The sequence below is a fragment of the Pezoporus flaviventris genome, unplaced genomic scaffold (genome assembly GCF_033815535.1).
Source record: "Pezoporus flaviventris isolate CSIRO_AGI_PZ_B2104156 unplaced genomic scaffold, CSIRO_AGI_Pfla_v1 ptg000045l, whole genome shotgun sequence".
Taxonomy (NCBI): Eukaryota; Metazoa; Chordata; class Aves; order Psittaciformes; family Psittacidae; genus Pezoporus; species Pezoporus flaviventris.
This window is the reverse complement of record NW_026892593.1, coordinates 13,728,219-13,752,383: the sequence shown is the minus strand read 5'-3', so window position 1 is coordinate 13,752,383 and position 24,165 is coordinate 13,728,219. Positions and strand designations below refer to the sequence as shown.

At 37.5% G+C, this 24,165-nt stretch overlaps 1 protein-coding gene across 3 annotated transcripts in view; it reads right to left on the bottom strand.

Annotated features, from left to right (window-relative positions):
* Nucleotides 1–1,258: 1,258 nt before the first annotated feature.
* TAFA5 (TAFA chemokine like family member 5) overlaps nucleotides 1,259–24,165 on the bottom strand; it is a 432,709-nt gene continuing 409,802 nt past the window's right edge. For 2 of the 3 annotated variants that reach the window (XM_061467495.1, XM_061467496.1), the window contains one exon: nucleotides 1,259–2,512. In XM_061467495.1, coding sequence (XP_061323479.1) covers nucleotides 2,504–2,512 — 9 coding nt within the window. In that variant the 3' untranslated portion in view covers nucleotides 1,259–2,503. Of the gene's footprint in view, nucleotides 2,513–3,867; nucleotides 3,961–24,165 lie in introns of all 3 variants that reach the window. The other variant, XR_009745921.1, reaches the window with a different exon arrangement.

Sequence of the window (24,165 nt, the reverse complement as noted above, 5' to 3'; positions counted from 1 at the left end):
GTGAGGGTCTGGCTCTTGAGGTCTACATGTACAGCAAATGTATTTACCGTCATTTATTGCATGACATTTTAAACCTGACATTAGTCATTTATAGTGCATTCAGTCCATAACACTTTTTAAGTGGCTGGGCTTTAATTGCTACTTTGACACTGGTCAAAATACTAAGATTAAATAATAATTTTGTATCTATTTATTTTACTTGAAGAAAAAATGATCTATAGCTCATGTTTCCTGCAACCTCTGCATTAAATAAGACTCAGTATTAGAGCAGGCCTTAAAAAAATGTCTTGAATCAACTTGTCATTTTTGAACCTTTCACCTATGGTCACTTGAACAATCTCTATATATTTTTCTTTAGTAGAATAGAACTAGCATAACACTAAAAGTTAATTGGAATATTAGGTAGTATACTTGAAACCATAAAACATTTTCCAGGAAAAATTAAGCTCCCTTGTTGATTGCAACATACGAATATGTACCAAACTTACATACCAAAAAGGGAACAAAGTTTTGTTTGTTTCTCTGTTTTATCATAATTTCCCCCTCATCTATGCTGTCTTTGCTAAATCTTCACTAACCAATAATGCCAAAAACGTGGGCTTTCTAACATGAGGTAAAACACTGAAAATGGGATCAAGGAACAGGCTTCAAACTGACTTTTACATAAAAGGGGGGGTGGGGTGGGGTGTGAAGAGGGAGTAGAGAAGGGAGAAAGGGAGAATAAGAGAAAGACAGACAGGAAAGGGAAAGAAAAGGAAAAAAAAAGAAAGAAAATGAAGGAGAAAAGAGAAGGGGAGAGGAGAGGAGAGGAGAGGAGAGGAGAAAAGAAGAGAAGAGGAGAGGAGAGGAGAGGAGAGGAGAGGAGAGGAGAAGAGAAGAGAAGAGAAGAGAAGAGAAGAGAAGAGAAGAGAAGAGAAGAGAAGAGAAGAGAAGAGAAGAGAAGAGAAGAGAAGAGAAGAGAGAAGAGAGGAGAAGGAAAGGAAAGGAAAGGAAAGGAAAGGAAAGGAAAGGAAAGGAAAGGAAAGGAAAGGAAAGGAAAGGAAAGGAAAGGAAAGGAAAAAGAAAAGAAAAAGAAAAGAAAAACAGAGAATGAAAAGGGAGAAAAAAAGAAAAGGAGAAAGAAAAGGAAGAAAGAAAAAAAAAGAAAGCAAAAAACCGTGCTATGAAGAGCAATGAGTAAAATATTTTACACTCTATTTTTATCAGTACATAAAGACCAAAAATAAAAATAAAATAAAAAAATGACTTTCAACAGTGCAATGGTTGAATGCATTTATGTAATATAAACAACATTATTCTTTGCTTTTTCTACACAGTCTTCTCTGGTCATGCTTTACATCCAGAATGTCCCAATGGAAGAAAGCAAACGATACCAGTCACTTCAGAGACAACTGAAGTAATAAAACACAACTTAACTCTGAACCACTTGTCATGACTGTCAGAGTTATCACGTTAATTGTTAAATAGGATTTTCTACAAATATACAACATATAAAAACTGTTAAATATATAACTTTAGGCTTTTCAAAATACATTTAATGATCTCTTTCAAACAAGTGTTACTTTTTGTTTTCTCTTTAATTTGCTTTCTGGTGCTAAATGGTGTTTCAGATGAGACATAGGCCACAGATGACCAAACATGCTCTTTGCAAATACTGTATTATCCAACTTTAACTATCAAAAATGGAACTGTAGAAGAGGCATGTTTAACTGGTTAAAACTGAAAATGATTTTAGTACGAGAAAGTCAATCTAAGTACAGAGGAATAAAGGTGCCGTGTAGACAGTTTGTGTTCTTTTTGTCCAAGTTTTTCAAACTCAGTGCTCCATTATGTTCTCTTGAACGTGGCATTTCAAGAGTAGGTCTCTGAGTTAGTTTTTACTGCAGTTTTCCATAAAGACTTCTGCTGAACAACATCTCAGCTTTGTGAAATCTGGAATCATGTCTTTGTGGAGACCTCCTACAATTTAATGACATAACTCTGTTAACAGTAAGATTGTGTCCACTTTAAAATAGATTTTGCTCTTTGGTCTATTGTATATACTGAAAGTATAAGAAAATAAAAGCAATTCAGACAGTTTAGGGCACAAGAAGAGTTTCTCTTTTGCACCTCAGTGTCCTCCCATAGGCAAAACAGTCTTCTCTAAGGCTGACTGGGATGATACTCTTCATTGTAGCAGACTCTTCGAATTAAAACATGTAGGTAACAGCAAGTCCAGCAGTGGTGTATAACGCAGATGAAACGTTAACCATGAACTTTTTTGTATTGCTAATGCCCAAGCATATCTCTTTTTCTAGATTCCTTAGTTCCGTGATCCTTAATATGGTAGAACAAACTTTAGCTCTTAATGTAGAGGAATTATGCTGTCATTCATGAGATACAGAGAAACAGACAGTTGAGTTGATGACATATAACGAATGATGATCAACAGCAGTGAAACTTGACTAAGTAGCTCACACAGAGCCTAAACCACTCCTACGAGGATTCTGTGTTGCTGCATTTGTCAGGAGACCTGTAAATCAATAAGAACAAATGAGTCAGTGTCTTAAGTTAAAATCCTGGTTATCTTTGCTGTCCATTATTTTCAAATATACTGTACTGAGATTAGTGAATTAACAGCTACTGAATTAGAAGATATTTTTCACAGCAAACATTTCTCCTGAGAAACAACATATGAACAAACCTATATTTTAATTTGTTAGAAATATTTATCATTTTAATAATTTTTTCTAATAAACTAATGAATAAAAATGATAATTTACAATAACTTCAATGCCACAGATCTTCTACTAAGCTCCATGCACATTCCTTTTTATAAAAATAATATCACAGAATGTTCTTTTACCTGCATTAAAGTTACATATAACAATATCTAATACACATGGCAATAAAAATGACTATTTACTTTTCACGTATGGGATATGATGAAAAATGGACGTGAAAGCCATGACCATTTATTAAAAAAGCAAGGATGCTTGTACTGGAGGCTTTTCTGCACATAAATTTCCAATGAGCAGTAGAGTGCGCGTAATTTAATCAATACTGCCCTCTAGCGATGCTATTACAAGTGCAAATTAATGTAAAAAATGTTTATTAATAGTCGATTTAATTATAAAATTGTTTTAGTAGCACAGCAATAAAAAAAAAACAAAAAAACAACAAAAACGAACCCAAACCCCAACAAAACTCCACAAAACAATGGAATGGGTAAAGGACTGCCTGATGAACCTGTTTAAAATAAAAATGGAATGAAAACAGAGGTTTAAAAGAGAAACAGAACCAAAGTTCACACTATTAAAGAAAACAAGAGTACTGGATGACAGCTCAAACACAAAAGAGAAAGTGATGACTGATTTTATACAGCAAGGAGCCAGCTACTCATGCTCACCCAAAATAACAGTTTAGAAATGGTTTCAAAATTACACAGATATTGTACAAGACAAAATGTTTTGAGATGTATTAAGCAAGCATGATGGTTACAAAATGCGGTTTGAATGCTCAAACACTATCTTCTGCTTTGGCATTGTTCTGTCTCCAAACAGTCAGAACTGTTTACTGATGGAAATACCATGCATAACTCCAGAAAATATTGAACAGTGAATGTGAAAGAATAAAACAAATAAGAAAATACAGTTCACTTGGTTCAAGCCGTGTATCAGATTTAGAGTTTTTCATCCAACCCTCAGAGCATTAAATGAAAGAAATACCTGCCTCCAAATCAATTTAGTGACAGCTTGAAACATATGGATCTCTCTACATGTATGTGGAAAGATAGAAAGATAGATAGACATACAGACAGAGATAGACAAATACTTTCCTTATAAGGCATAAAGTGTATGTCACATATTTCTGCTTTTGTCCTCTCACCTTTTCCAGGAAAAAACACCCCAGAAATCTTGCAAACAGCCTTTCCTTTTCGGACTAGTGATCAGATCTCCAAACCACATGGCCTCAGACAGGCTGAAGGCAAAAAACCTGATTGATTATTGTGGTATATTCCCCTTTTTAAATATACGTTCAGCAAGAGAAATTAAAGTTTTGCTTCTATTAATTTTTCTGTTTCCCCTTTATACTCTTTCTTGGGGTTTCCACTATGCCCCCTATTTCTCTTCCCATTAGAAAAGAACACAACTTTAAAGGTAGTCATATTTTTTATCCAGCAAGACACAAACCAAAAGATTTATGGTTTATTACATTTGAAAGTAAACTACTATTGTATTAAGAATTAGGCTGAGTTAGCTCCATCTTTCCTGAATTATGCTGGAGTGGCCTAAAGCTAAAAGCAACTGCGTAAACTGCTGACGGACTGTGTGTTCGGTGTTTTCACAGTGTGCTTCTGTACCAATATTGGTCCCAAGATGGAGAGAGAATTCAGGTACAACCACATCCATTTGCAGATACCTGCTGCTTTGTCATTTTATGGATATAAAAGCTTCCTTCCTGACTTGCTATCCCTGTCTCTACTTCACACATCCCTGCTGCGTGAATATGGTATCAACACTTTAAAAGAAGGAGAGAAGAGGGGAGACAATTATGCATTTTAAAAATGCTGAGACAGGGCAGAGAGCAAGTTGAAATAAAGTGATGACAGGAAGAGGAACAGATTAGAGAACAGGATGTGAATTTACAACTTTGGACAATGACAGAAGAAAATAGAATTGGGGGGAGGGGTGTGGAAGAGAAGGCATAGGTTAGCTAGGGAAGTTTAAACATCATTTATGAAGGCATGAAAAACACCATGATGAAGGCATGAAAAAGAAGTAAGGTAGGTAATAGGAACAAATGACAGAAAGGAGACAAAGGATAAAAGAGAGCATGAAGAGTCCAGAGAAGAGAAAATGTACACCTACCCTCCCACCTCCTGTTTTTTTCCCTTGTATTCCTCATTATAGATAAATTAATCACTCCCCAGAAAACCAGGCAGATTAAGCAAGAGAAAAGAAAGATTATCAAAATGACCATAAAAGGGACTTCTTTATTATTTATACTAAAAGTTCAAAACCTAAAATAGAATCATACAATTGTTTAGGTTGGAGAAGATCTTTAAGATCAAGTCCAACTGTTAACCTAAGACTGCCAAGTCCACCAACTAAATCATATCCCTAGGTGCCACATCTACACATCTATACTTCCAGGGATGCTGACTCCACAGCTTCCCTGGGCAGCCTGTTCCAGTGCTTGACAACAGTTTCATTGAAGAAATTTTTCCTAATGTCTTATCTAAACCCGTCCTGGCACAACTTGCGTTCATTTCCCTTTGTCCTAACCCTCATAACTTGGGAGAAGAGGCCAACACCCACCTCACTACAGTCTCCTTTCAGGTGGTTGTAGAGAGCAATAAGGTCCCACTTGACCTTCTTTTTCTCCAGGCTAAAAAAAACCCAGTTCCCTCAGCTGCTTATCACAGAACTTGCTCTCTAGACCCTTCACCAGCTTCACTGTCCTTCTCTGGACACGATCCAGCACCTCAGCCATGAGCACCCAATTTCTCCAGGGGAATGCTGTGGGAAATAGTGTCAAAGGCTTTAGTAAAGCCTGCATAGACAACATCTACAGCCTTTCCTCATCTAGTAAAGGGGTTGCCTTGTCATAGAAGGACACCAGGTTAATCAACCAGGACTTGCCTTTCATAAACCCATGCTGACTGGGCTTGATCACCAGGTTGTCCGGTACAGACTGTGAAGACACACAAGAGGATCTGCTCCATAACCTTCCCCTGCACAGAGGTCAGGCTGAGTCGCCTATAGTTCCCCAGACCCTCCTTACAGCCCCTCTTGTGGATGAGTGTCACATTTGCTAACCTCCAGTCAACTGGGACTGCCACGGTTAGCCAGGACTGCTGAGAAATAATGGGAAGTGGCTCGGTTAGGCTCTCTGCCAGCTCCTTCAGTACCCTTTGTTTCTTTTTTTCCCTTCACTTAGGAAATTTGCAGCAGCATCAAATTAAAGAGTCCCAGTACTGATCGCTTAACTACAAGATTTTCTTTTCTGTCCATTTCTACACAGGACTCATGGCAGTTCTAGGTTGCCATTAGGTACCATTGCACAAGTCTTATTTTTTTTTACTGACTTCAAGGAAGTCAGAATTTCTCCTCTGTGCTTTAGACTGCAGGTTCAGTTCCTTCTCAAGGAGTCAGATGTTCTGGCTATGTGTCTGGAGAACTCTTGATCTTGTTCAACTTTGAGAGATTGAGTGAGCGTCTAGTACTAGACACTAAAATATTACCGTATGTTATCTGATTTTTTTTATGTGATGGAAGCCCAAGTTCCTGTGTGTTCCACAGAATTCTGTTCAAGCAGAAAAATGACTGCATATTAATAGATAATCCAAAGCATAAGAAACAATGCATTTCATATGACCATATATATCTTATAATTTTTGAATGGCTTGAATATGTCCTAAGAGTGTTTACACAATTGTTACATAGTCCACTTAATTCCTCGTATTCTGGAGGGAGTAGAATAACAATGAATACCATTATCTCCAGCTGTGCCCTAATGGCAAATAAAGTAATTTACTGTTTCATTCCTATGAGTCAAAGACAGACAAAACATTATTCAAGCCACCTTGAGGAACTGGGAATATGTGGTGATTTTCTGACAGGATTTCCACCAAAAGAAACTCACTCAAAACCCTCTGTCTGTCCTTCAGTGTGGTATGATTGAATTCAGTGACAAAATGTTTTAATTTCTCACCACAAACCAGAAAACTGAACCAGACTTACTATAACTGGCAAATATTTTCAGAGTTAGGACTGAGTTTCAAGTACATCTTGCCTGACCTTTTATTTTAAATAGAACCTCCATAAAAAACAACAATACCATGTCAAGCCTGGCAAAGCCTTAGCAGTTTCATCTGGTTTACACTCTCTATTTTTTGAACAAAAATGAAAGTCAGAGTGAACCAAAGTCATCATTTTTGCTACAGTAGCCAAGTGCCTTTACATGATTGCCTGTTGAAGTTACATTGACACTTTATGATGACAACTCTGAACTATCTATCATGTTTCCAGTGCTGATTTCTGGAAATTTTCTGGATGCCTACAGAGAAATTGGTCATATTAAAGAGATTTCAGTGTTGCTTTACAGATGAACTACTTGTCTGAAGTGTGGATTGTGCACTTTCAACTACGGTCTTAAAAATGACTTCTGTGAGTCTTAGGATTCTGTATGGCACACATCAATGTAAATGGCTTTTGGTTTTGGCTTAGGGTTTTTTGTACAAAGTTAGAGATGGATGTAGGTTGGGCCAGTCTCTGCCTCACAAGCCTACTCATAAAGGAAACAGTTCCAAACCTTTTTACCAACTGATGGCAAGTCAGATAAAGCAACGTCTTTCCTCTCTGCTTCTGCAGCTGTCTCTTCTAGTCTCTGAAAAACGAAGCATGTATAATGCAGGAAGAAAGATATAAAAGCATTAAAATGCCCAAGGAAAACCTTATGCTACCTTGCAAGATACCTCATGCTTTATGGGAATAAAAATGTAAATTTCTGGTGATGATCCAAGCAGTAGCAATGACCTGTTGTATTTATGAGAACTCTCACAGTCCCTCCTGAAAATTTATTCTGTTTTTCTCCCTTCTTCTCCCTTTCTCCATGCTGTTCATATATGCAAATTGAACTGTTTAGTCTTCAGGAAAATACAAGTTAATCTAACTTTAAAGTGTCTGCAGCTACTAAGAATAAGATAAAGAAGCATGGACGCTCCTATACTTAGTAGTGCTGTATTCTGACTCACTGAGCTAGCCATACTCTTCAAGTTGTAATACCTGCAGAACTAGGAAAAATAACATCGATCAAATTCAGTGTCTGTGCTTGGGTGAATGTTTATAAAAAGCAGCCTAGTGTATTATGTACACAGATAATACCTTCCTGTGCTGCACTCCAACAAAGCAGCATTCATGAGTTACAGACAACAGAATCCAATCACTAGCCACCTTCTAGAACATGCCCTTTCTTAACATCCACTATCTGGACTGGACTTTTTTTATCATTTCTACTATTCAAGTCAAGCACAGAAAGAAGTATTTATTCCAACTCTGAGACTCTTTGCAAATGAGATATTTTTTCTCCAATAACAATTACTTTGATATTACTGATCTGTCCAGAATGAACACCAAAAAGTGCCATTTCCCCTTAAATAACACTCCCAGCCCTATCTTCTCAATTTGCCCTGACCACCTGCCAGGACTATTATTTTGATTATTCATTTCCTTTTCTATCAAAATCCTGTTTCCCTCATGCTACCTTTTTGAACTCACAAGATCTTGGAATGTTCTAGGTCAGATCATACATTCCTCCTTTCTTCTCAATTGCCCATTCCTACATAAGCAATACTAGAGAAGGCAGTGGGACTGTTCTTATAACTAGATAATCCTTACAATGAATGAAACTGTTAGAACAAAGTGTTGTAACTCAGCTGACCATGGGTCGTGTAGGTGACCTGTGTTTAAGAGCTCAGCCTTAGGTATATATAATAATACAAGCTTGCTTTTCAGCATCTGAACATATGCTAAGAAAAAGCAATGGAGGTGGCAGAAGAGGTGGCAGCAAGAATATCTGTGCTCAGAACATTCAAAGCTGTTGAGCACAAAGGTGATCATGGAGTAGCATTTAGAGCTGTTGTGGATCAGACAGGTCTCATTCTGCCCCCATGAAAGTCTAAAGCTAGCTCCTTGAAGTAATATGGATAGAAAGATGGTATGATGAAGAGGATCACATATTTTGCAAGGCATAACAATGCAAACCAGAGTGTCTTAATCTCTAATGTGCTGGGTAAAAGCAAACACACTTAAAACAACACTACTGAAAGGCCTTGAGCAAGTAACCCAATTGTATCTGATTTCTCTTTGCTTTGGTTAGAGGTGTACACCTAGATGAAGTTTAGCACCAGGTAAAACTAAGAAAGGTTTGTAACTGGCACAGAATTGTAAACTTGAGAAATGACTACTTACTTTTTTCCCTTCTTTTTACTCTTCAAATAAAAGCAACTGTAATATTAACAGAATTGAAAGTGTGCAAGGACAGCTAGGGGCTTTCCTTAGGGTACTGAAAAAATAACCTGGATTTATTATTCCTGAGACTTTTCTCTAAGGTAGGAGAGAGTTTCAAATTAAATCAGGAATGAATCTAAGACTCTATTTTTATTTAAACACAGTAAATTTAATGTAGACTGAATCCTGAATATTCATACCTACATGCCTATATTGAAAACATACTCTTTATATGTTAAAAAATCTGAACAAAGACATAACTGCAATTACATAAAACATTACTCTGAAAAAGTGCCTTAAATATTTGTGTGCTAATAAAAATCTATCAAATATAATGATCTTACATAAAATAATGCTTGTATTGCCACAAAAGACTATCTCATGAAGACAGTGATGTGAATTTTAAAGCTATTAATCTACTTAATAAAGGAAAGAAAACCCCCAACAACCCACGAGTCATCGTTGAAGTCCACAAACAAATGCAAACTGTTACTTTTTCTTCTCTAATTAGATGAGAAGACTGTTCAGGGATATGTGTGAGTGACATCTGATTGACAGGCAGCTGGTCTGGAGCAAAATTTCACACTCACAATAGAAACTGGAACAGTGATTTCCTAGGATGGATTGTGAAAATAGTTAAACTTAGATGAATAATACACTGAAAAGGAAACATGCTTTTAGATGGACTATTCAGGATATTTCATCCATTAAAAGAGGTAATTTTGACTTACAAAGCATGAGCTTTAAACAGAAAGTTCAACTGCAAGTAAAGGAACTGAATAGACAGTGTTCACCAGTGAGATACTATGTCTGCTTTATGTATTCCATCTGACAATTTATTGCTTAAGAAAGCAGTCATGTTTAGCATCATTCCAGAAAGCAATGTAGCACAGCAGATGACTTTAACAAGCAATCTCTATAAATATGTATGCTAAATAAATCTCTATTTAAAATTGCTCTGCTTAGCCTTTGTCTATGACTTGAGGAGAAAGTAGTAAGTGAACAACTGTGGTGAGAGGGAATAAAGAAGGAATAGATATATGTAGGTCAGGTAAGAACAATACAGGAGGGTTTTTATTCTCTCATAGCCCTGTTTGAAAACAAATGTAAGAACATACACAGCATTCTTCTATAGAAATAACACACGGGCATCCACTGCAAACAGAAAAGCAAGTATGGCCTTCAGTAAAGCTTGAATGTACATGGCCATGTGTATAGAAGAAAGCCCACCACTGCTCTTAATCCTTACATCGACTGCAAACGGCACATTTTTCAAAGGAAAAAGTTTCTGAACCAAAATTTACACATGGAAAACAACACAAGCATGTCTCAGCACAAATTAATTCATCTTTTTAAACATTGATTCTACTCTGCAAAACCAAAAATTTCCAGCCTAACAGATTGTTACACCCTTGTTAACAGGTTTATGAGATTTAGTTCCTGGCCTCAAAGGCACATTATAAAATGCAAAAAATTCTTCCCTAAAACACTTCACCACAGAAACAGTGAGGCTCTTCAGGAAAGTGAAAGATAATGATCTCATCTAAAATATCCTTTTGTACACCTATGCTCATCCTCCAGTTTTAAGTTTTGCATGACTATGGTAAAGCTGTAAAGAAGGATGAGACAGAGAATTTAAGGATCATTATCCCAAACTTGCAAATTAAAACATTTTTAATACCTTATTTGGCAAAGCAGACAAGCAGACACCTAAATTATACTGTGTAGTGCTTTGATTAAAGGTGCAAGCATATTTTAACATAACAAACCTAGGGATGCATATAATGCAGTAGTTCAAAAACCAACCAGTGTGTCACTGTAAACTGTAGGCAGAGCACTCTGTTCACTGTGCAGCATATTGGATCTGATTTCTTTGGCAAGATCACCATTGCCCTCCCTATCCCATTTCTGTGATATTTTGGCAAGCTGTGCTGTGGTAATCAGATTTCTGCAGTAGCCTGAAAACAAATAACAAAAGAGGAAAAATAAACTGTGGCAAATGTCAAGGAATTTTCTATAATTTACAATGAATTTTACACAGACAAAAACCAGAACTATATAATAAAAGTAGCTGCAATACAACTTCCAGAGAGCAGGAGAGGAAGTGAATTTGATCTCTCGACACACAAAGATAGCAGTCTCAGAGAATCTTCTCACCTCATCTAGTTCCATGTGTCTCATAGAAGTGGGGTTAATCCCCTACTTTATAGTAACCTTTCTCAATCAGATTTTAGGGTTTCCTAGCCTATTGTCTCTTCCATGACAGCCCTTCAACTCCCCATTATTACAATCTCCTTGGATCAAGTTCAGATTATGAGACCTAAATGTGGGTATCTATATGTAAAGTACAATCTCAGTCAAGGTCAACAAAATCTCTAGTTCAATTCTGCCAAAACATAGATGTTTAGTGCCTGTGGGACATACTTGAGCATCTGCCCTGACCTCCAGATGCTGCTTCAAAATGCCTTGTGTCATATATTTGAACTCCTGAACACACCTCAAGACTCCTGGAACATCTACGCTGCCCTGGACACATGAGTTCAGAGAACTGAATTCTGCACTTACTCTCTTTTCTCAAGCTGAGGAGTTCCAGGCAGATCCTGCTTGTGACTCACTAGGCCTCATTTTGTCACAGATGACCCACTAGACCCTAGTGTAACTCCACATGCATCGCTGCCCAAAACGTATTTTGTGATTGAGCATTTCCTCTGGGTTGAGTCTCACAGATGGCAGGGATAAGGAGTAAGATACCAATCTTATGATCAGTCTCTGTGCCTAAAAAGCAAGCATTTGTGGTTCAGTTAGCTAAAACAACAAGACAGACCATGAAACTTTTATGTGGGTCCATCCTTAAGAAATGTTACTACAGAGATCACACAATCCTAGAAGTTCAAGGGGATGGGACCACAGATAAGCATGCTATTACACTAAGCACGTGTCATTACAAGTGTTAGAAGAGCTGTCAAATTGTTTCTTAGAAATATTTATCCAACCTTTGTTATCTTTCAAGCTTGTCTTCACATTATAAGAATGACAAATAGTAACATCAGACCTTGAGAATACTTAAAAAATGATTGAGCTATTTAAGAGATTTTTCTGGGTTAAATCAGAGTAAAATGTTTTCCATTCCTCACTTGCTCCAATTGTAGGTGTAAAATGGACCTTGCTGGTTCCTAAAACATTTACTCAGATGAAATTCAATGAACCTGAGAAGCAAATAAGCTTCAGGTGAAGACAGGGATCAAGGTATAGTATTGACAGTGTCATTAGTGAATCCAGCGTGGTGGATCACACAGTACCTGTGCTGTTCATCACAGTACCATTTCAGAGTTCATAATCTAATGCAACAAACCAAACCCAGGAACTGCTAACTTATTTTTTAATATAACATTTGATACTTTAGGACATTACTCTGATAATTATGGTAAGATTTTTGCTGGTGAGAACTCACAGATTTCTTTTTCTCATCTTAGATTTTCCCAGATTTGAAAAAAAATATACAAGAGATTTGAAAGACTTCAGCTGCTGGCAGCTATCAAGCCCTTGGTTCCTCTGGTATGTCTGGGTTTGTGAGGGGGAGGTTCTCAAGACAGAAGGAAGAGATATCACCATGTTTTAGCAGTTACAAGAAAGTACATCAAAGTTAAGGGGATAGGTCCTAAAATATTAACTATAGTCCAGATGGCCTGCGTGGGTGAAACTTGAGAATGTTTAATGAGAAATCACACAAAACTCAGATGCTATAGAAACAAGAGACAAAACAGAAAAAGAGGAGAATGTATTACTGACTCTGCCAGACATGCTAGGCAACATTTCATAAATATCAGATGGAAGAAGCCATGATCAATCTTTCTTTTGAGGTCAGAAATTACATGCCACACAGAATAGGACTAATGCACAAATGAAATTACATGGTTTGAGTTTCTGCTGTCAGAAGGAGACCTGTATATTCTCCTCAGAACAGGTCTTGGCTTAGGCTATGGGTTTCTTGAAGATGTCATTTTATCAAGGTTAACTAACAAGACATAGTTTCTGTTTCTCCGGCATTAGCCCTTTTTTGAAAATTAAACAAAAATGGAAAAAAGGCAATTTTTTTTTTTAATAGTATAAGAGGAAATATGCTGTGTAGGAGACAATGTGGGTGTGTTCCACAGATTCTGTAAGATTCATAGGGACTATTGTGGGAATTACAACACAGGCAGGAAAGCTATTGAAAGACAGTCTTGCAAGGTACAAGCATAAAATTTGCCCCAGCATTCATAGCTGTTTGTAAGGCTTAGCTACAGCTCTTCTCTACACACAGTGATTAACTTTGTTCTTAAAGTGTTTTATCACTGTTAGACTCAATAGGTGCTAGAATATGTAAAATTGGTTTTGAATAATTTTGTTTAAGAAGAAAATGGTATTTAAAAAAGTTAAACTTTCATTTTAAAGTGAATCAATTAATTTTGCATCCCAGGAGTAGTACTGTGTGATAAGATATGCTATATGAGCAAATACTATTAATTCTGACATTTATTACTGAAATAATTAACATCACTTGTTAGTAAGAACTGAATTGAATGTCTTATTTTCAGTGTCACAGTGATATCTGTTTGTGCTGTGTTGGTGTCAGACAACAGAACTGAGCATTGGAATAGGTTGCCCAGACAGACTGTGGAGTCTCCTTCTGCAGAGATACTCAAGAGCCATCTGGACACAGTCCTGAGTAATGTGCTTTAGGTGACCCCAATTGAGCAGGGAGATTGGACAAGATGATCTCCTGTGATCCCTTCCAACCTCAAGCATTCTACGATCCTGTGATTCTGTGAAACTATATAACGCTTCTATCTGAAAAAGAAAAACCTTGGTTGCAGTAATTATCCCATTGACCTTTGGGCATCTAAAAGCCTAATTTAGGATTTTGCTAGTCAAGGACAATTTACGGAAAAGCAGTTTGAGGTCAGTTTGACAGTGCATACTGCAACTATGTACACTTATCATGGTTATCCGATTTAGATGCCTCCAGTCAGAACACATAAATCATACCAAATGCTCTAAAAGCATATATCCTGATAGTCTTTGAGAAAAACACAATTGCTTTTATCATGTAAATGAAATTTAACCTCCCCTTTTGGAAGGACCTATGTCTCTCCACTGATGATAGACAAGGCAAACAGCAACTAGGTTCTGAAGTCATGTGATTGGTAACTGCGTTATATAAAGGAATGTATCGCATTCTCACTAATTATTTTTTTTATACTTTAAAAAATATGTTGCTTGTATTGCTTGGGTTTTTTTTTTTTTTTTTCTTTTTTTTTTTTAATAAACAACTGTATGCTATGCAACTTTTAAAGAGAAGATGTTGTTTTCATTTTCCTAGAAAAAAATATTTCAAGCTAAGATATCAGCAGGAAAACAGCTGCTTTTCTAATTAGTACATTTGATGCGTAGCTTCTTTTCATTACAGAACAGAGAGGGGACACTTTGATCTAGATGTTTTTGTCAGTGTTAACTAGCATGAGGCCCTAATAATTTAAAAATAAGACAATCACAAATAAAATGTATACCTAAAAATTATTTGTTCAAAATATCCTATTATAACACATCAGTAGGAATGAAACACATTCTAATTGGTACTGATACATCATGAAACAATGTCATAATAGTAATGAAAATGAGAAATACAATGATATAATTAAAAATTTTCTTTTGGATTAAAAAATTAAAAGTATTGAAATACTTCAATGCAAAAAAATAAGTGAAAATTCCAAATTTAAACAAATACAATTAGTTATTGCTCTGACAGATTGTTTATTCAACAGGCTCAGGAGAGTTTGAAATTATCAATGAATATTCTCCCTTTCCTTTTAAAAACTCCATACTGGCACATTATCTGAGTAAAAGTTAGGCGTGACGAGCGTTCACTTTTTTACAACATAGGCACTGCAAAGTGTTTAAGCTTACTCTGATAAAGTGTGCTCAATTAACTGTAACACTTGCTCTTCATACTGACTTCTAAAATGTAAACCGGCTTCAAAATTGGGTGATAGAAGACCTTTTAACCCTGATCTTCAGTTTAAAGGTGTACTTATGTTGATATTTGATTACGCCAGTGTTCTTTAAATATTGGAGTGTCTGCTTATTCCACCAATAAGCTCTGTTCCTGGGAATTTTCACTCAAAATCCTGTGGTAAGTCAACAGCTCTGACATCTGAAATGCTCTGGGCTGACTCCATTATCATTCCTAGTAATGATACTGCTCTGATCACTTACAAGATGCACAGCTGTCTGATAGGCCAAAACTATACAAACAGCATTAAAATTTTGGAAAGAAATTATATGGATTGTAAGCAGACATAACTCAGAAGCTAAAGATTCAGATCTTTATTAATGGAAAAAAAGGGATAAATACGTTTTGATTTAAAGCCTCATGCATAGTTTGATTTGAAATTCTTTCCAAGAGTTATCAAAAGCTGTCAATTGCCATTTGCTGTGCTAACTTGAGACATTAATGTACTTAAATATAAGTATACTTTTTTGTTTTTCTGCAATCCTGCAGATTCTCCTGAGACCATTAGAACTGGCTTATTTCCCAGACATCTCTGCAAAGGATATTCTGCTCATAGAAAATGCAACATAGAGTGTCCTCAAGTGAAAAGTGTGGCAAAGCACTTCTGTTTGGCAAGTTTGTGAGTTAAGGGAAAGAAGAGCTTTGTCCTCAAGATAAGAATGATAAAGTGAATTCTTGGCTAAGAGCTTAAGGCTTACAAAATGACAAATAATTAAAATAAATGCTCTATGGACCTTTTGCCAAATAAATGTAATTAGTTACATGTTGATTAAATTTCTGATATTTAATATCTGTAATAAAAAGCTTTTGATTTATGACTGTTCAACTGTATGACCACAGACTGTAGATGTCTCAATTCAATTCCTACCACAAAAAAGGCATATGGTCTGTTGTAATATCTAAAATATCAGCTAACGGCCATACTTTACCTTAAACACAGTTCACAGCTATCAATCACATATAAATGAAAGTTATTCACTGGACTTCTGAAGAGGGAATACAGGGTACACTTCTGTTAACACTTCAAATCACAGAAAGAGGTAAGGGGCCTAAGGAGGTATTTAGGTGCAGTATCTGGAAACAGCAAGGCTGTTAGCACAGCAGAGTTATTCAACTTTATTACGTCAGAGAATCACTTAGCTGATTTGTGTGAGTTTGCAGGTTCTGGTTAATACTTCTTTGGTGGATGTCTTACAGTGCAATGTCAACCTGTTCACAGCTCCAAGTCTATTTTTAATCAGATGATGTGTAAAGAACTATTCAAGTATTTTCTTCCTTTTTGTTTCTTAAGGTTCCCTTTGAAAGAACATCATCTTCCTAGGTTGCAGTACTATGTTCTCCCTCCTCCTTACAATGTTCCTGTGGTATGCACAGTGGTACAAGTAAAACAAGAAAGGTTTAATGCTTGTCCTCCCTTACTTTAATTCCAGACTAGAGACAAAATAGATTTCAATTCCTACACAGAAAAGAGAACAGAGCACAAGATTCTTTGCTTCATCATTTTTAGCTAGGTCTAACCACTAAGTCCAAGGGTTCAGTTCAGTAACCCCAGCATGCTATGTGCAGATGTCTCAGTGTACTGAATGCTGATAGATCTGACCAGGCTCGTGATTATGGGTGCTTGCCTACTTTTCTTCACCAGGAACAGCTCCTAGTAGCAAAGCTGGGTGGTAGCTGTGGGAACTGCCTGACACAGGAATAAATTGCAGAAGACCAGCCACTTCTTTGAAGAGAATCAGTCTTCTACAATCTTCTCCCTTACATGTACTATTTGACAAAAGTCTGCAAAGGGAGAGGTAGAGCAGAATACCTGACTTCTGACAAATTGACTTGGTACAAGCTTGGACAGCCCCAATCCCCAGAGGTTCCCAGAACTATTAGACCCCAGGCACTTAGCCTGCAGAATGACATTCAGACTCCATGAAACTTCCTGAGGGATTGGATTCTGGCATTGTTATAAAAAGGCGGCTGTTGAATTCTTCCCCTGCTCTAGGTTTTGAGGAAATTACCTTTATATTCAGTGCTTTGTGCAGAAGCCCCAAGTACCAATATGCACCAGATCAGCCTCATTTCAGACTTAAATGAGGGAATATGCACTTAGTGGATATTAAACGCACGTAGCTCAGTTCTGCCACAGTAGCCACACCTCTGGGTGCGTGCAGAAGTAAAATGTTATGCCTGTAATCAACTGTATGCAAATGATGTGCCTGTACTGCCTGTAAGGTAAAAATAGATTGTTTATAAAATGACAAGGACCAAGGATACTAGGCAGGATATTTGTTGAAAACAGTCTTGGATTTCAGCCTTATCAATAAACCAGGAAGAGAATATACAGAAAGATATTGCACTACAGAATTCAAGTAAGCTATGGTTCCATTTAAGAAAGCCTATTTCCCTGTGTACTGCCTCTGATAATCTGCCTCCATTAACATTTGTGCCTTAATCACCACACCAAATCTATCAAAAAACATTTTCAAATTCACATTCTTGACCTCACTGTTAGAAAGCTCTTACCCCTGTACTGACCATGGGCTATAGTCCTCAGGAACTATGAAAAGTTTTCCTGTTTTCAAACCCCTTCCTCCTAGTTTCAGAGTCACAACCATTCATTTATTTTCCTCTTGGATATAAGGAAGGTAAAAATTAAGGCATTTCTGCTGGGAGTAGGTAGCAAGGACAGAAGATGCACCAAAAATTTCTCTGTGGTTTTGAAGAGCACTTCCTCCATGGTAAGACTACTTTTATCATTCATATTTTGTAAAAACAAAAACACCACACAAATACCCCCAACCACATCTCATGCAATTTAATTTTACTAAAATATCTTATTTAATAAAAAATGAAAGTAAAAACATTCCACAAGCAGGCCTCTCTTGCTACCAGAAACAAAGAAAAGTCCTATGGATTATGGTATATGTACATAAAAAAAAAAAAAATCTGCCACACTGGCCTGGCTGTTTAATGGTAAAGGTTGCATACTACTTTGCAGAAGATTTTCTCTGATTTTCATTTGAAAGCAATGAAAGTATTTGACCAAATCTTCTGAGGGCATGCACATATAGACTGCCTTTAAGCGAATCCCTTTCCAGCCTCCTCAAACTCACCTCTCATGATCACCACCTGCTGATTGAAATTTAAGTAGAATAAATGGGGCAAAATTGAAGGTGAAGTGGCGGGCTGTCCTGTGTTTCATAAAAAAAGATTTTATTTGGAGATGAAATCATGCTACACACCTCAAGTTAAAGCATGAGTCCATTAGCATATGGGGTCATTATATGTGTACTTGGAGAAAAAACAAAACAAAACAACCAAACTGCACATAGCTGTTCAATTAGAATATTAAGCAATTTTAACACTCATTCTACTAACAAGATGTAGGATGGCTCTACAGAGGGATTTGGATAGGCTGGATTGATGTGATGAAGCCAATGGTATGAGGTTCAACAAGGCTCAGTGCTGGGTCCTGTACTTGAGTCACAACAACCTCATGCAATGCTACAGGCTTAGGGAGGAGTGGCTGGAAAGCTGCCCAGAGGAAAAGGACCTGGGGGTGCTGATTGACGGCCACTGAGCATAAGCAAGCTTGTGCCCAGGCAGCCAAGAAGGCCAATGGCATCTTGGCCTGTATCAGTGTTCTGGGTTCAGCAGCAGCATTTTTCTCCTTCTTGGTAGCTGGTGCAGTGCTGTGTTTTTGACTTTCAGCCTGAGAACAACACTGATAACACCGATGTTTTCAGTTGTTGCTCAGTAATGTTTACTCTGACCAAGGACTTTGTGAGTCTCATGCTCTGCCAGGGAGGAGGGGAAGCTGGGAGGAAGCAGAGACAGGACACCTGACCCAAACTGACCAAAGAGGTATTCCATACCACAGCATGTCATGCCCAGTATATGAACTGGGGGCAGTTATCCGGAAGGGTTAGATCACTGCTCGGGTCCGGCTGGTTATCCATTGGCGGGTGGTGAACAGTTGTATTCTCTTCCCTTATTATTTCCCTTATCATTATTATTATTGGTGGTAGCAGCAGTGATTTGTGTTATAGCTTAGTTACTGGACTGTTCTTATCTCAACCCGTGGGAGTTGCATTCTTTTGATTCTCCTCCCCATCCCTCCGGGAGCGGGGAGGGAAGGGGGGGAGTGAGAGAGAGACTGTGTGGTTCTGATTTACAGCTGGGCTTAAACCACGACAATCAGCAATTGTGTGGCCAGCAGGACCAGGGCAGTAGAATATTGTGTTCAATTCTGGGCCTCTCACTATAAGGAAGACATTGAGGTGCTGGACAGTGTTCAAAGAAGAGAAGTGAAGCTGGTGAAGGGTCTGGAGCACATGTTTTATGAGGAATGGCTGAGGGAACTGGGGATGTTTAGCCTGGAAAAAAGGAGGCTCAGTGGAGACCTTATTTCTCTGCAACTACCTGAAAGGACACTGTAGCAAAACGGGTGTTGGTCTCTTGTCCCAAGTAACAAGTGACAGGACAAACGACTCAGGTTGCACTAGGACAGGTTTAGATCGAATATTAGAAAAAATGTCTTTACTGAAAGGGGTGGCAAGCATTGGAAGAGGCTGCCCAGGGAAGCTGTGGAGTCGGCACTGTTGAAGGTATTTAAAAGACGTAACAAGTGGAGGCACCGAGGGACATGATTTAATGGTGGACTTGGCAGTGCTAGATTAATGACTGGACTTGATGATCTTAAAGGTATTTTCCAGCCTAAATGATTCTTTGATTCCACCATTCTATGATCTCTCATGATGATCAGAATAGCTAGGGCTGAACTTACATATACCTAATAAAAAAAAAAAATAAATCAGCCACACCTTCAGTTGCAGGCAGAAGTTACTGAGATGTCAAAACAGCATGCCAGGAAGACATGGTTGTCCACTGATTCATGTGTAAGTCAGGAGTTGCATTTATCATAGAATCATAGAATCAGAGAATAGTTAGGGTTGGAAAGGACCTTAAGATCAAGTTCCAACCTCCTTGTCATGGGCAGGGACACCTCACACTAAACCATCTCACCCAAGGCTTTGTCCAACCTGGACTTGAACACCGCCAGGGATGGAGCATTCACAACTTCACTAAGCAACCCATTCCAGGGCTTCACCACCCTTACATTAAAGAACTACTTCCTTATATCCAATCTAAACTTCCCCTGTTTAAGTTTTAACCCATTACCCCTTGTCCTATCACTACAGTCCCTAATGAAGAGTCCCTCCCCAGCATCCCTATAGCCCCACTTCAGATACTGGAAGGCTGCTAGGGGGTCTCCACGCAACCTTCTCTTCTCCAGCCCCAACTTTCTCAGCCTGTCTTCATACGAGAGGTGCTCCAGCCCTCTGATCATCCTTGTGGCCCTTCTCTGGACTTGTTCCAACAGTTTCACGTCCTTTTTTAGGTTGAGGACACCAGAACTGTACAAAGTACTCCAGGTGAGGTCTCACAAGAGCAGAGTAGAGGGGCAGGATCACCTCCTTCAACCGGCTGGTCACACTTCTTTTGATGCAGCCCAGGATACGGTTGGCTTTCATTATTATTGTGAGACCTCACCTAGAATATTGTGTGCAGTTCTGGTGTCCTCAACATAAAAGGGACATGGAACTGTTGGAACAAGTCCAGAGAAGGACCACGAGGAAGATCAGGGGACTGGAGCACCTCCCATATGAAGACAGGCTGAGGAAGTTGGGGCTGTTCAGCCTGGAGAAGAGAAGGCTGCGTGGAGACCTCATAGCAGCCTTCCAGTATCTGAAGGGGGCCTATAGGGATGCTGGGGATGGACTCTTCATTAGAGACTGTAGTGACAGGACAAGGGGTAACGGGTTAAAACAGGGGAAGTTTAGGTTGGCTATAAGGAGGAAATTCTTTCCTGTTAGGGTGTTGAGGCACTGGAATAGGTTGCCCAGGAAGGTTGTGAATGCTCCATCCCTGGCAGTGTTCAAGGCCAGGTTGGACAGAGCCTTGGGTGACATGGTTTAGCGTGAGGTGTCCCTGCCCATGGCAGGAAGGTTGGAACTAGATGATCTTAAGGTCCTTTCCAACCCTAATGATTCTATGATTCTATGTTTCTATGATTATCATTAAAGTTTATTGAAATTTCAGGAAAAGTCTTCACAGAGATTCCATTTTAAGCCTAGTTTCTTTGACAAAAGATGCTCTTTTTACAAAGTAAGCTTTCCAAATGTTCTTTTTATATAGTGTATTTTCCAAGCTTTTAAGGTATCTGGACTTTGGTTTCTTAGAAAAGCATAATCCATACTCAGTCTCATTTTTTCTGGAAGAATAAAAAAAAAAACAGTTGTGAGCAATGTATCTAAAGAAAGTAGATGACTCTCATGTCTAGTGATGGTGTTACCTGGACATTATTTATACTTTGGAGAAGACTTAGGAAGCTTATAGAGTATTTCCATTACATTATGTACTCTTGACCTAAATATTTTCCATTCAAAAGGCAGAATTGCTGAACTTTATAAAATATTGGGACTACACACACACACCTGGTAATCAAGTTTAAGTGCAAAAATAATTATTTTAATTGAAAAATCTATTTGGTGTGCCTGATATGTTAAGAAAACACTGAAAATGATAGAAAAGGTCTAAAACAACTATCTTCACAAATCTAACATTAGCATACAATCAATTTTTTCTTGTACATCAGTTGACTTCATCTCTCTTCATCCTTTCAGTCTAATGCTTTGTCACACAAGCGGAACAGTGAGATAAATCAACCATTTATTTGCTTTATTGCATAAATCTCACAGCAATAAAATGGAATTGATCACATAAAGAAATTTAAGATAGGTTTCAGTGAATCCTTGAGATGCTGTAAATTAATCATGCAAGCTGATATATTTCCTCAGGGGAAATATATTTTAATAGATCTTTTATGAATGTTTTCCTCCTTTAAAATATTTATAAATGTTGCTACTATTCTTATTTTTTCTAAGGTAATTAAGCCATTATTTTTCCCTAGTGTTGTGTGTTGCAAAACAAATCAAGAAAATTTCTTCATTACTTAGAAAAATATGCAACGAAAACACAGGGAAATTTAAAATAAGAGCAGAAATATAACTTCAGCAAATATTAATATATTCCCAACCTTTGTTTAAATCAAAATAGATGACACTGCAAGAGGATCCATAAAAATGGAAAGCCATACCATTACGTATCATGTAATGCTATCCTGAGATGAGTTTTAAAGGAATGACAATTGAGCTAGTCAACTCATCCTTTGCATCTAATTGATACTGTCCATAATATGGTATATTAAAGAACCAAAAATATATTTCATTAATTTCAAAGCTGCTTGATTTATAACATTAAAGAGTACAGTTTAAATTCCCAATGGGAAAGTACAGATTAATGATTTTATGTGCACAGATGTAATTTAAAATAGGATTGCTACTAACTCACAGGTAGCTACTGTATGAATATTGTTAGTGCCAATTCTCTTCATTGTCATGTCTCTCTTTTGCACAGGCCTGAACTGTGAAAGTGCAGTCTCTGCTTGCTCTTGAGATCCTCTATTAAATCTACCCAATATCTACTGATTTGTGCCAATCATGACAATTCTGTTCTGACAGTTATCACTGTCTGAGAAATTAGAAGAAAAGCATGAACATTCTTGCATTAGTCTCCACAGTGGAAATGTAGAGATCTACATTAAACTATGAACATGAAGATGAAATCTCCTGCCCTATCTCCAGTCAAACCTGAGTAGTTTATTATGAAAATACAGGATTAAACCATCTGAAACAAGTGACATCCATTCCTTTTATAACCCAATATGTGATGGTTTTAGTTTGTTCTAAGACTATTACTTCTAGAGTGACAACTGTCACATCTGTGTGGCTCTTAATCTTCAATCCTTAAAAAAACATCTGATGTAATTTTCTTACTGTTATTATTATTTTCCTCTCTGATGAGCAGCTGGCTGGTGAATCCAGGTTGAAACACCCCATTATCAGACAGTCAAAGTCATCATGAAGATGATTCACTATAAGGCGGTTTATGCAAAAGCAAATCATGCATCTTTTTGGCATGGAAAAAGGCCAGCAAACTGTATCTGATTTAGGGTACAAACTCATGGTTGTTTGTGTACAGTCATATGGGTAGGGTAAAACCTAAATAATTTTTATGAGACAAACTTGTAACAACATGGAAAATAACACTGAACTTTGCTACACAGGGTAGATGTTGATAGTAGTACATGGGATTCTGTAGCAAAACCATTTTCTTTATGTTTCGATAATGTAGTTTGGTTCACTATTATTCAGAGGTAATCCACTTAGATCAAGGGCATGGTAAATGCTTCTAGTAGTCTTGTTCTTTGTTACCATAATTTGAAGTGACTGACACTTCACCATCTTTAGACAAAAGAGGGCATATATACAAGGATGAAACAGGGTAATTAATTGCAGTAGTAAAGCCAGTGCAAACCTCCTAACTCTGAATACCAGATTTTCCAGATATAGAAGTAAAGGTGTGTTTTCATTAAACACAATGCTAGCACAGCTATGTAGTCCACTCTTAAGCCTATTCTATTCTTCTTTCTTGCATCATAAGCAGTTGCTTATTCGTTTCAAATCTAATTATGGTGCAATCAAAGAAGGAAATGGAACAGCTCACTAATCTGATAGAAAATGAACTCATTAAAAAAGGGGAAAAAAGACTTTCTGTCAGATCAGTGGGGTCAACTGATTTATGCACACAATCGCTAGTTTCAAGAGATGGACATGAATTTCCGGCCATGCCTAGAAGAACCTTCTTTTCAGAGGCAATGCAAAGCTGTACTGAATTGGCTACAAGTACTTACAGAAAAATACAAGTGTAATGACTAAGAGATGTAATATGCTAGAAAAAAAAGATTACAAGTTATCTTGCAGCATTTACATGATCAAAATAACAATTGCTTTCTATAGAGACTCTGAACACACAGGACTCAAATAGACCCTTTCATCAGATATTAGGCTTCCTACATTGGAACTGGCCTTTCTAAGAACCATAAGCTTCAGCAGAAGGTCACTGTATTTGAAACAATTATCACAGAATTTCAACTAATGCCAGTTTCATGAGGACTGGGTTTCCCCTTTTCCCAGGAACCAGCCAGCTATTTGCAAACTACCCATA